This window comes from Hydra vulgaris, chromosome 06 (genome assembly GCF_038396675.1).
Source record: "Hydra vulgaris chromosome 06, alternate assembly HydraT2T_AEP".
In the NCBI taxonomy this organism is placed as follows: domain Eukaryota; kingdom Metazoa; phylum Cnidaria; class Hydrozoa; order Anthoathecata; family Hydridae; genus Hydra; species Hydra vulgaris.
The window spans coordinates 17,145,424-17,160,196 of record NC_088925.1 but is presented as its reverse complement, the minus strand read 5'-3'; the positions used below and the strand labels follow the sequence as shown (position 1 = coordinate 17,160,196).

Here is a 14,773-nt window from a genome sequence, read left to right as displayed (position 1 = left end):
TAAAAATAATCAATCAACTTTGTTCTTTGTTCATAATTATAATACTAAATACAGATTTCAAGGGGGTTGATTTAAATGCAAAGAAAGTTTGAATTCAAAAAAAAAAGTATTTAAATAAATTTATTCTTCTTTCAGATCATCTTTATTTTGTGTAGCAATTCTTTTAAATTGTAAATGAAAATCTTCAGGTATAGGTGCAGCGAGTAATCGTAAAAAATGCTTTCTCTCTTCTTTACTTAACATACATTGTACAACTTTTTTACCTTGATGACCACAAAACCATAAATCTGAAGATATAGTATAATTTGCTTCAGCTTTAAACAACCATATTATACAACCCATTTCAACACTGGTCAATGCAGTTTGTGCTTCTTGTGAAAGTTTTTCAAATGGTAAATCAAAATTGCTTAATAACATCAACATATCATTATAACTAATTGTTATAATTCTGCTAGATATATACTTGATAATTAAATTGATTCCTTCTTGAACTAAGCGATACTCAACCCCATGATCATTTGTACCAGCTTTTAATGCTGAGCGAGTTACAATTCGCACTCCTGTGTTAATTATTCTTATATTTTTGTTATGAGTCATTATATTATGAACAGCTTTTGAAACTAGATATATATGTCTCTTTTTTCCTGTTCCTAGACTTCTCACAAGAAGTTGTTTTGAAGGAAGGTTATCTGAAAGATTGTAGAAAACTCTAATTGCGTTAATATCAGGATCATCCTCACTTAAAAATATATAAGGGTCTTCTTTTATTGATCCTCTCTTGAACTTTTTTTTTACAGGTTCACTTGAGACTTCATCACTAGTTTTCGCGTTGACATCTAAATCAGCAACAGCTTGGTTATTGATTTTTTCAATCATAGAATCAACAGGGGTCTCTGAATCGAAAGATTTGCTGTTTTGAACATCATTAAAATTTTTTAAACTAATACTTTCATTTGTTGCATGCATGACTTTGGACCATGGCAGCTCTGCTTTCTTTTCTAATACAGCTACAAAAAACCCACCAGTGTCTTGTAAATGAGGATAAATTCTCAAGCAAAACTGCAAGTTAATACTTTTTGCCTCTTCAATAGATGGTGGAAACATACTTGGTTTAATTAGAGATGGTTTTCCTGTCTCCTCAAAAAACTTAAGCTCCATCCCCTGCTTATTGAAAACTTTCCAGTTTAGCAAACCAGGTTTTCTTTTGAGATCAGGGAGCTCCTTTGAACAGTCCACTAATTGAACCGTGTTTTTTGATTGTAATAATACATGAGATAAAACTGCCTCATTCTCAACTGGATTAAAGGAACATGTTGAGTAAACTAAACGACCACCAATTTTGAGCATCTCAAGTCCTCTAATAAGAATTCGAATTTGAAGTTGATGCAAAGCTATTCCCATATGAGGTGTCCATTTACTCCAAATAAGTGGATTTTTTCTTAATGTGCCATCACCACTGCATGGAACATCACATAAAACTCTGTCAAAACTCAGAGCCTCATTTTCACCAGACTCATTCTTTAAAATAAGTTTTGGAAAAATTGATGCATCATGATTTGTAATAATAACACATGGTGTGTTTAATCTTTTAGCTTGGTGTGTAAGCATATAACACCGTTTGTGATCAGCATCATTAGCTATAAGTGCTCCGGTAGGCAAAGCTTCATGCTGATTTTCATGCATTAACTCAATAATTTGGGCAGTTTTTGAACCGGGTGCAGCACACATGTCTAAAACTAAATGATGTGGTTTAACATCTAGAAGCATCGGTGGAATCATGCTTACAGCTTCCTGCCTAGTAATTGCTCCACATTCGCTATCTTCTACTAAGAAGTTGTGCAATTTATGGAGAATATCAGAACGTCTTATAAATCGTCTGGACAAATTACTAGTCCAGGCTAATTCATCAGGGTACCATGCTATTGGCTCCAAAAGCAGATCTTGTTCATTTTCTGGTTCTTCTTCAGTTTTTTCAGAAGGAATTGCATCATTAACATCACTAGAAGTTATTTTATTTATATAGCCATCTTTTAAGCTTTTCAATAAATCTATTGCGTGTCCTCGAATCTTAGTTATACGAAATGTTGAAGGCAAATCCTTTCGACAAACTTCGATGAAGTGACCCCATTCATTTTCATCAACAATGCATTGTGCCTAAATTAATTTTTAATAAGAAATTTAAATAACAACTTAAATGACTAATATTTTAAAATAAATGCATCATATGATTACGTTATTTTACACAATAAAATTGATATTGGAAAAAATCAGTAGTTAAAATTTTTGTTTAAAATAAAATTACGTAATTAAAAATTAAAAATGAATGAAATTAACTACCTTATAATAGTTCTCCATTAGCATGTTTTCCTTAACGATATCTTTCCAAGCTAAATCTTTTCGTTTTTCTTCATGTTTTTTATTTTTTCTCTTCCCCATTATTTAGCTAATTATTTTGAAAAACTATTTCTTCTGTAAAGTTGAAAAAATCAAAAACATCATTTCATTGCATTTTTATCACATGGCCAAAACTACAGCATGGCAGATAACTCAATCAGAATTACAGACTACATAAAATTAAAGTTTTTTGTTTTTTTTCATGACTTATTTATTAACTATAAAATAAAAAGTTATCAAATAATTTAAAAGTAGTTTTATTAATTATTTTTCAGTCACTTCTTTTTTTTTAATTAAGTTGCAGTTTAATATATTTAAAGTCATTACAATTACTGCTATATTGAAATGAAAACTGTTACGTTTCTAGCAGTCGTAGCCTGCCGTAAAATTCTTAACTCAGGCATGGTACACATTGTTACAAACATATCGTCAGCTTACTATCAAAACCTCCTAAGTTCGATTTTTTCATTTTTAAGGTTTTGACTTAAATTGGTTAGTTTTCTTAATGCGCAGCTCTATGCAAAACCACATAAATCTAATTGCCTCGGAAATATATATTCAAACTGCCATCTATTGTTTATGGTCAAAACCTTCTAACCTAGTTTCTAGTTCTAGTTTTTTGTGTCTCCTGTAAAATTTGTAAAAAAGGACATAGAAGGTATTGATAAGTTACATATTGAAGGTATTGATGAGTTCTCTATTTTACACCTAATTATTAGGAGCTTTCAAAAGAATTTTGATTAATTTAAAGATTTTTTATATAGTGTTGAAATTAATTTTAAAATTATTTGTCTCACACTGGTCCATACTGAGACCTGGTGTCGAGATAAACAAGTTGAAAAAGATTCAAATTTTTAACTACAAAACTATAAAGTTATTCGTCAAGTCAGAAATTCTGAGACAATAGTGTATTTTTATCCACAACTCTTTAAATTTTAAACCGCTAACCGAATTTAGTGCAATTAGTAATGGTTGCGAATCATTAACGATTGAAGTTATAAATAAAATCACTAAAAAGATCATTGTACATGTTGTGTACAGACCGCCGTCTGGCAACAACAAATTTTTTGAAAAACACTTTAGAAATTTAATCAAAAACAAAATTTTATGTGACAAACGTGTCTTTTTTGTTGGGGATTTTAATTATAATGCGCTTGATTACGACACAAATAAAAATGTAAAAAATTTTATGAACATCATATTTCAAAATGGGTTCATTCCAACAATAAATAAACCAACACAAATTACCAGGAATAGCGCAACCTCAATTGATCAAGTAATAATTAATGAATATACAAAAAATAAAATAAAAACTGGAATAATAATATCTGATATATCGGATCATTTCCCAATATTTATAATCGCGCATAAAATTGTCGAACACACCCCTCAAAAAAAAATTATTAATACAAATCGAATATATAATGACATTTCTATGGAACTTTTTAATAATTCTCTATTTTCTGAAAACTGGGATGAAATTCTACAAATTCAAACCACGCATACTGCTTATAACAGTTTCCTTCGAATATTCAAAAAACACCATGATAAAGCTTTCCCAGTGGTAACAAAAATTATTAAAACTAAAACATTTATAAACCCTTGGATTACACCAGGAATAATAAAATCATCAACAAAAAAAAAAACGATTGTATTAAGCGTTTCTGAAAGAAGGAACTTATGAAAATGAATTAAGGTATAAAAAATATAGGAGTCACTTTGAATCAATTATTAAGCTTTCAAAGAAATTATACTATTTAAATAAAATAATATAATTTAAAGGTGATACTCAAAAAACGTGGCAAGACATCAAAGAAGTAATTGGAAAAAAAACACTTAAGCTAAATGGTCTTCCAAAAAAACTAAACTATCATCATCAAGATATTACTAAAGAATCTATAATTGCTAAAATATTTAATGAGGTGTTTGTCAATGCAGGTTTAAATTTAGCATCAAAATTAAAACACAGTGAGCTAACAAGGATAAATACTTGACTCCTAGCAATTCAAGTATGGAAAATGCTGAGTTAACTGAAAAAGAATTATTAGATGCTGTGAGTTCATTAAAATTAAACAAAACACAAGGATTTGATAATGTTAGTAGTAATGTTGTAGTTAAATGTATTTTCTATATTAAAAAAGTTCTTTTGTATATATTTAATCTTTCGTTTAAACAAGAAGTCTTTCCAAAAAAACTTAAAATTGCAAGGGTAATACCAGTTTTTAAGTCTGGAGATGATACTAATATTTCTAACTATAGACCTATTTCCATTCTTCCATGCTTCTCGAAAATACTAGAACGCATTATGTATAACAAATTATACTCATTTTTAGAAAAAAATAATATTCTCTATAACAAACAATTTGGCTTCAAAACAGGGCACTCTACTGATCATGCAATTCTTCATCTCATTCAGATTATTTTTCAAGGTTTTGACAAAAACAAGTTTACTTTAGGTGTTTTCATAGATCTTAGTAAGGCGTTCGACACTGTTGATCATAGCATTTTAATTAAAAAATTAGAAAACTACGGAATCAAAAATATAAACATAGCTTGGTTTAAAAGCTACTTTTCTAATAGAAAACAATATATTTCATTTGGGAATGAAAAAACTAACAATATGTCAATTACTTGCGGCGTTCCTCAAGGATCTATATTGGACCACTTTTATTTTTAATCTATATTAATGATTTAAGCAAAGCTTCTAATATTCTAAATTCTATTTTATTTGCTGATGACACAAATTTATTTTATTCTCACAGTGATATAACAACATTATTTAAAACGGTCAACATTGAACTTCTAAAACTAACCGAATGGTTAAATATGAATAAACTTACAATTAATTTAACTAAAACTAATTATACTATTTTTCATCGCCTCCATAAAAAAGATAAAATTCCTCTTGCACTTCCAAAACTTATTATTGGAGAATACATCGTAAAAAGAGAATGTTCAATGAAATTCCTAGGTGTACTTCTAGATGAAAACATAAATTGGAAAGACCACATAAACATGATTAAAAATAAAATTTCTAAAAATATCGGATTACTCTATAAAGCAAAACCATACTTAGATCAATCATGTTTGAAATACATATATTACTCATTTATTCATTCCTATCTGAATTATGCAAACATTGCCTGGCGCAGCACCAATAAGTCAAAGACAAAAAAGCTATTTAGCAAACAAAAACATGCAATTAGATTATTATCAAATGCACACCGCTTCTCACATTCTGGACCATTGTTCAACAATCTAGAAATATCAAACTTGTACCAAATAAATATATATCATCTGCTAATTTTTATGTATAAAACTAATAATAATACAATACCAAATATCTTCAAACCATTATTTAATAAAATTCAACACAAATACATGACTAAATATTCAAGTAACAACTTTGTACAACCCAAAACTATATATGAGTCAACCAAGTTCTCAATAACTATTAGAGGACCTAATGTATGGAATAAAATAATTAGTAATGATATTAAAACACTTACAACTCTTGAACAGTTTATACAAAAGCTAAAACTATTACTTTTAAATAATGAAAAAACAGATAATTTTTTCTATAAAAATTTATATTTGAAAATTATCTATTAGTGCATGCTTCGTTTGTCTGAAAAGGTCTAAAGTCTTTAATTATATACATTATATTCAATTATATTATAAAAAAGTATGTATGTGTGTGTATATGTATATATATATATGTGTGTGTATATGTGTATGGGTGTGTATATGTGTGTATGTGTGTGTATATGTATATATGTGTGTGTATATGTAGATATGTGTGTATATGTGTATATGTGTGTATGTGTGTGTATATGTATACACGTGTGTGTATGTATGTGTATATATACATATATGTATATGTGTATATATATATGTATATATAGTGTCTTCTGATTATAAATTAACCTTTATGTTTTCATTTTTCATGTTTTCTATTTATGCTGTTAGTTTTGGTTTTCTTGAATGATTTATTAAAATTTTACTTTTAATGAATAACTTTGAAATTTGAATATATATAGCATTTGCATGACCGTAAGTTAATCTTCATGTTATTGAGAATAAACTACTTCTTTAATTTTTATAAAAAACAACTTTTAAAAACTTTAACTATTTTGCATTTTATATAAACTTCTTTGAAGCATTTTGCTTTATTCTCTCATTTTTAATTTTTAATTTTAATACAATGCATTTATATAAATGTCTAAAAAAAACAAGGGACTTGGTGATAAGGCAAATCTGTCTTCTTCTCGTCCTTGCCATTTTTATATATATTATAAAACACGGAACTTGTAAATATTTGTACGGCTAAATAAAAGGAGAAAAAAAAAAAAAAAAAAAAAAGATAGTAAGCCGACGATATGTTGAACACCAGTTCACGCGAACTATTGTTATCTCGAACTGTTTTATTAGGTCCCTTGAAATCGTTTAATTAATTACTGTTAAAATTCTCCGGTTAAGTCGAACTTTGGATAACTCGATCTTTGTTTAGCCGAATCATTTTTTAGTCCCCTTTCAGCAAACTATCTTTTAAGTGTACAGCTTTAATACAAAACATAAACTCTTATTTATTGAAACGTTTTTCACGCGTTAATAAGTGTAATGTGTATATTTAATTTTTATACTTTAGCAACAAACAAAGAAAAATTGCCTTAACTTGAACTATTTCAGCCAATCTCATATCAGCCAAAGTTTGACTTAACGAGAATTTGCTTTAGTCAAACACTCTTTAAGTCAAACCATTTTCTTGTTCCACTATGTTCGAGTTATTGGAAAGTAATTGTATAAGCTTTTAATCAGCTGCAATATATGTAAAGTTTAATATCATAAAGTATAAAATTGTTTGTTATAAATAACTTATATATGAAAAAATAAAAAATTTAAATAAATATTTTATATAAAAGTAAAAGTTGTATGAAAATAATAAAATAACAAACGTAGGGGAGAGGGGGTCCCATGAAACTCTTTCGGTTTTTGCTTCATAACAATTTTTTTATTAATCTTTTTTTTTTAGAAAATGGTTTAACTTGTAGAAAAAACTTATACCTTCTAAAATAAATTTGTAAATTACCGAAATATAACAGGTTAAGCCTGTGAGACTATTCAAAGTAAAATTAGAAATTTGTTTCAAGGTACCCTCATGGGTGGGGTACCTTGATACGCACTATGAGCATCATTAAAAAAGTAAGTAAAAAGTATAAAAGGTAGAGAAAAGGAAAATTAAAAAACTTTTAATTGAAAAATAAACAAATTAATAATAATCAGTCAAATAATGCATCTAACAGACCAAATTACATTTCAGAAAAGCAGATAATATATTGTTTTAAATGTCATTCTTAAGCGTCAATAACTAATGGCTTTGTATCGAAATTGGATCTTCTTGTATTTTATTTATATAAATCTTTTAAATATTGACTATAAATATTAAAAGAAATGATTTTTAGAATTCTTTATGAAACAACGGCGTACTATTCTGCAATTTTAGGGCCCCCACCAATTCTACATCAAGTTATCTCATACTTGCTAATAAAAAACAATCGCTTAGTTTTTAATACCAACTTGTTTTTTTAATAATTATGTTTAATGAAGTAAAGAGCTCGTGGGTTGTAGTTTACAAAGTAATGTTACTTACCCATAGACACAATGAACAAGATACCTTAAAAAATATGAACTTTAAAAACTAATAAATTTTGATTCCTCGGAGACCTAATGACGTCAAACAAAGTAATTTTTTTTTTCAAAACATAGCTCCAGTAGTAAGTGTTTCGCCATATGAAAGTGGTATCACAACTTTTAGGATGCCTTGACAAGTAAAATGTTTAATGGTGCTCCATGTATCATGGTGCCCCTCTCTCCCCTAGTTCTATTAGAAAACCATTTAGAAAAGATGCAGTGGTTAACTAAGAATGACTTATTGCTTTAGAATACCACTATATGCCTTATTTGGGGCTTAGCTATTGATGAACCTATACCTTTGATTTCATAAAAACATGTCTTGATGTTTGTTTTCACTTGATGTTGCTAGACATTTATTACTTTCACTGGATGTTACATGACATTTATTTATTCCACTGGATGTTAAATGACATTTATTAATTTCAATATCGCACTTTAATAAGTTTAACAAAAATGTCACATAGTTTCAAAAACTATGATGATGTTATTGTTACGAAAAAAGTTGTTTTTGTCTGACTCCATTCAAAAAACTGTTTTTAGTATATATTTACATTTTTTTTTTTTTAATATTATGCACTAAATCAGCCATCCTGAAAAAAATTGTGTCATTTTTATCTGAGCGCATAACCCAGTGAAAAAGCGCACATGGGATACGCGTGGATTTTTTCCACATGTAACCCATGTGGGGATTATTATTTTGTCCCATGTGGGTTTCATATGGTAAATCCCACATGGGTTTTATGTGGTAAATCCTACATGGGATAAAGGTGGAAAATACTACATGTTATAGATCTTAAATGCCACATATTTTAATCCAAATGGTATAAAAGTAATCAATACTAGACAAATGAAAGTCCGAATGCTTCTATGATAATTTTTAAAATTCTTTTAATTTAAAAATTACTTAAATAGTAATTTAAAATTAATCATCGAAGCTTTCAGAGAGGCTTAACTTAATCTGGTATTTGCTACTTTATCCCATTTGGTATTCAAAATGTGTAGCATTTTTGATCTTTTACATGTGATGTTTTCCACCTATAACCTATGTTCCACCTATAACCTTACCTTAAACTATTATGACGAAATTTTATAAAATTAAAAAACGTGTTGCAAAATGAATTTATTTAAAAATAAATGCTATTAATCAATACATACAAAACGAATATTAAAAATATTATTTTTTCTTTTGCGATTCACACGCCGTTTTTTGTCAATTGAATTAATTAAATCGCTTCGGCTTGTATAATACCAAGTTTTTTAGTATCTTCTAACTTTCTTCAAACATTTTCTAAAAAAAAAAAATATAAATACAAATATATATAAATATATATAGAGAGAGAGAGAGAGAGAGAGAAAGAGAGAGACAGAGAGAAAGAGAGAGAGAGAGAGAGAGAGAGAGAGAGAGAGAGAGAGAGAGAGAGAGAGAGAGAGAGAGAGAGAGAGAAAGAGAGCAATTTTAATAAGGAACCTTATTAGTCGAGCAATTTTAATTATTAGCCAGTTTGAAGTCATTAATGACTACAATATTTCACAAATAATTATTTCATAATTTATTACTTACAATGACTAACGTATTAGGCGTAATTGAACACATATTATGCGTAATGAGCTTGAACCCATGAGGAGAATCCTGTAAAAAAGTGATCAATAAGGATAAGTAGTTAAACAAAAAAACAAAAACAAAAATGTAAAAACCTACTTTTTCAATGATGTAGACTTCTATAATAACAGGCCTTGACATCGCGCAAAATGCCGTAAAAACTGAAGGCCGATTAAACTTTCACTTTTACTTATATTGATATATTTTTATATTAGGTAGGGTGTAATGGCAGTCTATGTTTTCTAATAATAATCTCTAGTAAAAACGGAAATATAAAAAGAAAACCAAAAAATTGTTAAAAGATAATCATGCTTTTCGTATTTCAAATTTCATTAAGAATATTTATGTAATGTTAAATAGTATCAATAACAAGCAGAACCATAACAAAGTATATATCTATATATTAGAAAGATAACTGTATTTTTAATTTTTTTTGCTAAAAATGGTAACAATGAAAATCACCAACAATAAAAAACACCAACAAAAGTTGATTCAAGCAAAAAAAAAGTTTTATCAATATATCTCAACAGGGTTAAAGTCCTTATACTTGGCAACTTGTAGTCAATACACAAACAATCATATAAACTTCGTAGCATAGCAAAATACTCATATGCTCTACATATAATATCTGAAGTATATAAAACTTCACCAACATTAACTTTTCTCATAGCATTAAGGTGTTCGAATAGAATATTTGACAGAAGCGAACTTTCTTTATTTTTTAAAAATCTAACTGCTTCAAATAAAGCTGATTTTGTTTTTATTAACTTTAATTTGTTTACAGCTAAAGATGAAATATTACAAGTTGTGCCATTATGGTTAATTACAAATGAATAATCATTGAAAATTACTAAAATAAATAATGGAACACCAAGTTTGTACATTTTTGATTGTATGTGTAAACTTTTTTTATTAAGCTGGAAAACAATAACATCGTTATTATCACTTAACAAAGATTGAATATCGTCGAATATAAGTTCATCCTCTTTTAGAAAATCATTTAACTCATCCGGTAAAATGCTTCGAAAACCGCTTGAAGTTACAGTTTTTTTAACTTTACTTGCTGGTGTGGCTAAACAACTAGGCGGAATATTTTAAAAACAGATGGTGGGTTTAAAGGTCGTTGCTTCCCATATTTGCTTTCAAAAGGTGCTTCATTTGGCCAATGCAGTTGACATAATGCTATATAGTCTGTAACAATAAAACCAGTTCTTGGGATAGCTTCACTACATCTTTTTCTCTCCTCTAGATTCTTCGGGAATTTATAAATTGATGTTTTTGTCGTAGTTGAGTATTGATATTTTTGTTGTAGTTGTAATTGATATTGTAGTTGTAGTTGAATAAATTGATATTTTTGTTGTAGTTGAGATAGTTTGACTTGCAAAGAGATACACAGTATTTTAAAGGCATTTTTAAGGCATTTTAATTATTAAAAAAACTTATCGTTAGTTTGACAATATTATTACTTTACAATGTTAACGCCTTGAACCTTACAACGTTATCGTCTTGATGTTGGGCTATCTAATTTATAAACCAATCACATTTTAAAGATTCACTAAAAAGCGCAAACACAAACTTTTGTCTAATGTTAAAAGATGAAAATGTAAACAAAGTATTAGGAATTGGCCTTCAGTTTAACAACTTTGTTGTGCGATGTCAAGGCCTTTTATTATAGAAGGCCGCGGTCACACATAATATAATATTCTGAAACTAATAAACAAACATCTAAATTTCTATAAGTAAATTTATTCTTTGATCATTGCCTTCATATCCTATCTTATTTTCATATCATAATCTATTATGGAATTATTTATATAACATATCACAACAATATTATTAAATTTGTGATGTTCAAATATCATATGAACATCCTCTAACATGTTCATATGATATTTGAATATAGTTTCTTGAGTATATTATCTGCAAACAATTGACTGATGCAAGTTCTAATGTTGTCAAAAACCAAGCATGCATGCATGGGACACTGCACTGTCCCACAAAGAAATGCAGGTTTGAAAGTCAAATTTTGTTTTATTAAAAAAAAAATTAAAATAGGGGGGAAATAGGGAGGTTTCTGTAACTTTTTTTAGGCTCCAAAACTTTTTACTTTATATATAATAAGGTTCATAAAACTTAAGGGACTTACGAAGTACATTGAGGAACAAAAACAGGATATTTACAGAAACTTTTAAATTTTTAATCTGGAGTACTACAGTGTAATTGGGAATAAAGTCTCTGGGTCCAGTATTCAAAGTAATACGATCTAAAGTAATATATAAATTAAATAAAATGCTTTAAAATGCATGCAGTTATACATATAACTCCTGATAGTTAACTATATGTATAACTAGTTATACATAAAATTTATTACATAAACTTATTTTTTAAGGTTATGCTTGAACAAATTAGAACCAATTAATTCAAATTCAAGATTTAGTTCAAGTTCAAGTTATTTGTTCATTGTTTTTTCACTATTTTATATTTATTTGTTCAAATTTGTTAACTAGTACTAATTCTTACTACAATAAGAATATTTATCATTGTTGAACGTGATTTTATTAGTAACTTAATTTTACTATTAACATATTTTGACAACACTCTTTAAATTTTAAATGATGACAGCTTTACTTTTCTATTGATGTTAAATTTATTACGTTTCAATAACTCAGATTGAATTTTAACTGAATTATGGTAAGCTTTGTAAGGGTTTGTTGTATCTTAAATGGTCTTGTAAATAAAGTAAAAATAATATATATATATATATATATATATATATATATATATATATATATATATATATATATATATATATATATATATATATATATATATAGTATTTAGGCTATGGGATCATCCATAAATGATGCCAGTAGATAGAAGAGCAGTGTGAGTTTAACAATAATTGACAATGGGGAGGGGATGTTGAGACCAAAATAATGTCAATTAAAAAATTGAATTAAAAAAAAAAAGTAAAATATTTTATTTAAAAAAAAAGTAAAACAATTTATGCTAGCTATGAGCAGGTTTTAGAGGTATTTACACCAAAAATGTGGTCTAAAAACTTCATGCTTTTGTTGCTTAAAACTGTAGAGGATCATAGGAAAAACAATTTAAACTCAGAAATTAGCTTGCTTATATGAAAGAACAATTTATGTTTTTTTTTTTTACTTTTAGTACTGTTGAGAATAAATGTATAATTGAACCCGAAAAAAATTGATGGTATATGCATTTTTTATATTATATTAACAATTCAGATATACCATCATAATATGATAACAAAAACTGACATCATTTTCAATGGGAGATGGCAAAAAATTGACTGAGTTTGATAAAGCGTGAAGTTGTTCAATAAACCGGGTCATCATCTGACATCATTATGCATAGATGACCCTACGATTTAGGTAAAATAAGTAATCAATTTGCCGTATTTCTCTTTAGAAAGTGTAAGAAAAAAGCATTGTTATGCTGAGAACCTACCTATTGAGCAAGCTTTGACCACCTATTTTATAAATTTGAGAGAAGTGGAAGTGCGAATCGCAAAAGAACTAATAACAATGCTCTAAATTGATTTTAACTTTGTAGACTAACATTAATATAGTATTTAGTAATAATAAATGAAGTTTACATGATTTTTATAATTTGTATTTATTTCCACTAATTATTAGTTGTCGGTCTCCATTTTATAAAATGAATTAAAAAACTATTTATTTATAGTACAATAATAATATATAAATACTAGTTTCCTAATGCTATTATCATCACAATGTTAATGGTATTCGTTTTAAAGTGAAATTTTGTATCAATTTTATTGTTTTAATGTTATATTTATATATATATATATATATATATATATATATATATATATATATATATATATATATATATATATATGTATATATATATATATATATATATATATATATATATATATATATATATATATATATATATATATATATATATATTTATATATATTTATGTATGTATGTATGTATGTATGTATGTATGTATGTATATATATATATATATATATATATATTATATATATATATATATATATATATATATATATATATATATATATATATATATATATATATATATATATATATATATATATATATATGTATAAATATATATATTTGTTCAAATTTATATATATATATATAATATATATATATATATATATATATATATATATATATATATATATTATTTTTACTTTATTTATAACAACATTTGATATACAACAAACCCCTACAAAGCTTACAATAATTCAGTTAAAATTCAATCTGAGTTATTGAAACGTAATAAATTTAACATCAATAGAAAAGTAAAGCTGTCATCATTTAAAGTATAAAGGGTGTTGTCAAAATATGTTGATAGTAAAATTAAGTTACTAATAAAATCACGTTCAACAATGATAAACATTCTTACTGTAGTAAAATATAGTACTAACTGATAAATTTGAACAAATAAATATAAAATTAACAAAAACAATGAATAAATAAGAACATTAACTTGAACTTTAACTAAATCTTGAATTTGAATTAATTGGTACTAATTTGTTCAAGCATAACCTTAAAAAATAAGTTTTTATAACAAATTATGTGTATAACTTGTTATACATATAATTAACTATCAGGAGTTATATGTATAACTATATGCATTTTAAAGCATATTATTTTATTTAAACATTACTTAGATCATATTACTTTGAAAACTGAACCCAGAGGCTTTATTCTCAATAACACTGTGGTACTCCAGTGTTATTGAGAATAAAGCCTCTGGGTTCAGTTTTCTGTGGTTCTGTGGGACACTGCAGTGTCCCATGCATGCAAGATTGGTTTTTGACAACATTTAACTTGCATCAGTTAATTGTTTGCAAATAATTTACTCAAGATCTATATTCAAATAACTATTATATTATCCTAATAATACGTCTATTTGCACAAATCTTAATCTTATTTCTATAAAGAAAGATAAAAATTATTCGTGGTACTTACATACTTGCTTGCCATTCTCTCTATTAATATAAAATATTTTCACACAATATAAACGTAACGCAATGCAATGTTGATTTAA

General features: G+C 26.9%; 1 protein-coding gene and 1 long non-coding RNA gene across 2 annotated transcripts; both read right to left on the bottom strand.

The window, feature by feature from the left end:
• Positions 1–18: 18 nt before the first annotated feature.
• On the bottom strand, positions 19–2,614 carry LOC100214074 (RNA cytosine-C(5)-methyltransferase NSUN2). Its single transcript, XM_065799397.1, has 2 exons — positions 2,338–2,614; positions 19–2,154 (listed from the first exon to the last, which is right to left on the bottom strand). The coding sequence occupies exons 1-2, from the start codon at positions 2,434–2,436 to the stop codon at positions 121–123; spliced, it is 2,133 nt and encodes a 710-aa protein (XP_065655469.1). The 5' UTR covers positions 2,437–2,614; the 3' UTR covers positions 19–120.
• A 6,588-nt stretch (positions 2,615–9,202) lies between these two features.
• LOC136081682 (uncharacterized) lies at positions 9,203–14,773 on the bottom strand. Its single transcript, XR_010639014.1, has 3 exons — positions 14,695–14,773; positions 9,650–9,718; positions 9,203–9,376 (listed from the first exon to the last, which is right to left on the bottom strand). It is a non-coding gene; the product is annotated as an uncharacterized LOC136081682 (long non-coding RNA).

What these genes read in the sequence shown, in the direction of transcription:
- LOC100214074 (XM_065799397.1), bottom strand. Translation starts at nt 2,436, where the DNA reads ATGGGGAAGAGAAAAAATAAAAAACATGAAGAAAAACGAAAAGATTTA. An exon ending in TAATGGAGAACTATTATAAG is followed by an intron (nt 2,155 to 2,337) that starts GTAGTTAATTTC and finishes AAATTAATTTAG; the next exon opens with GCACAATGCATTGTTGATGA.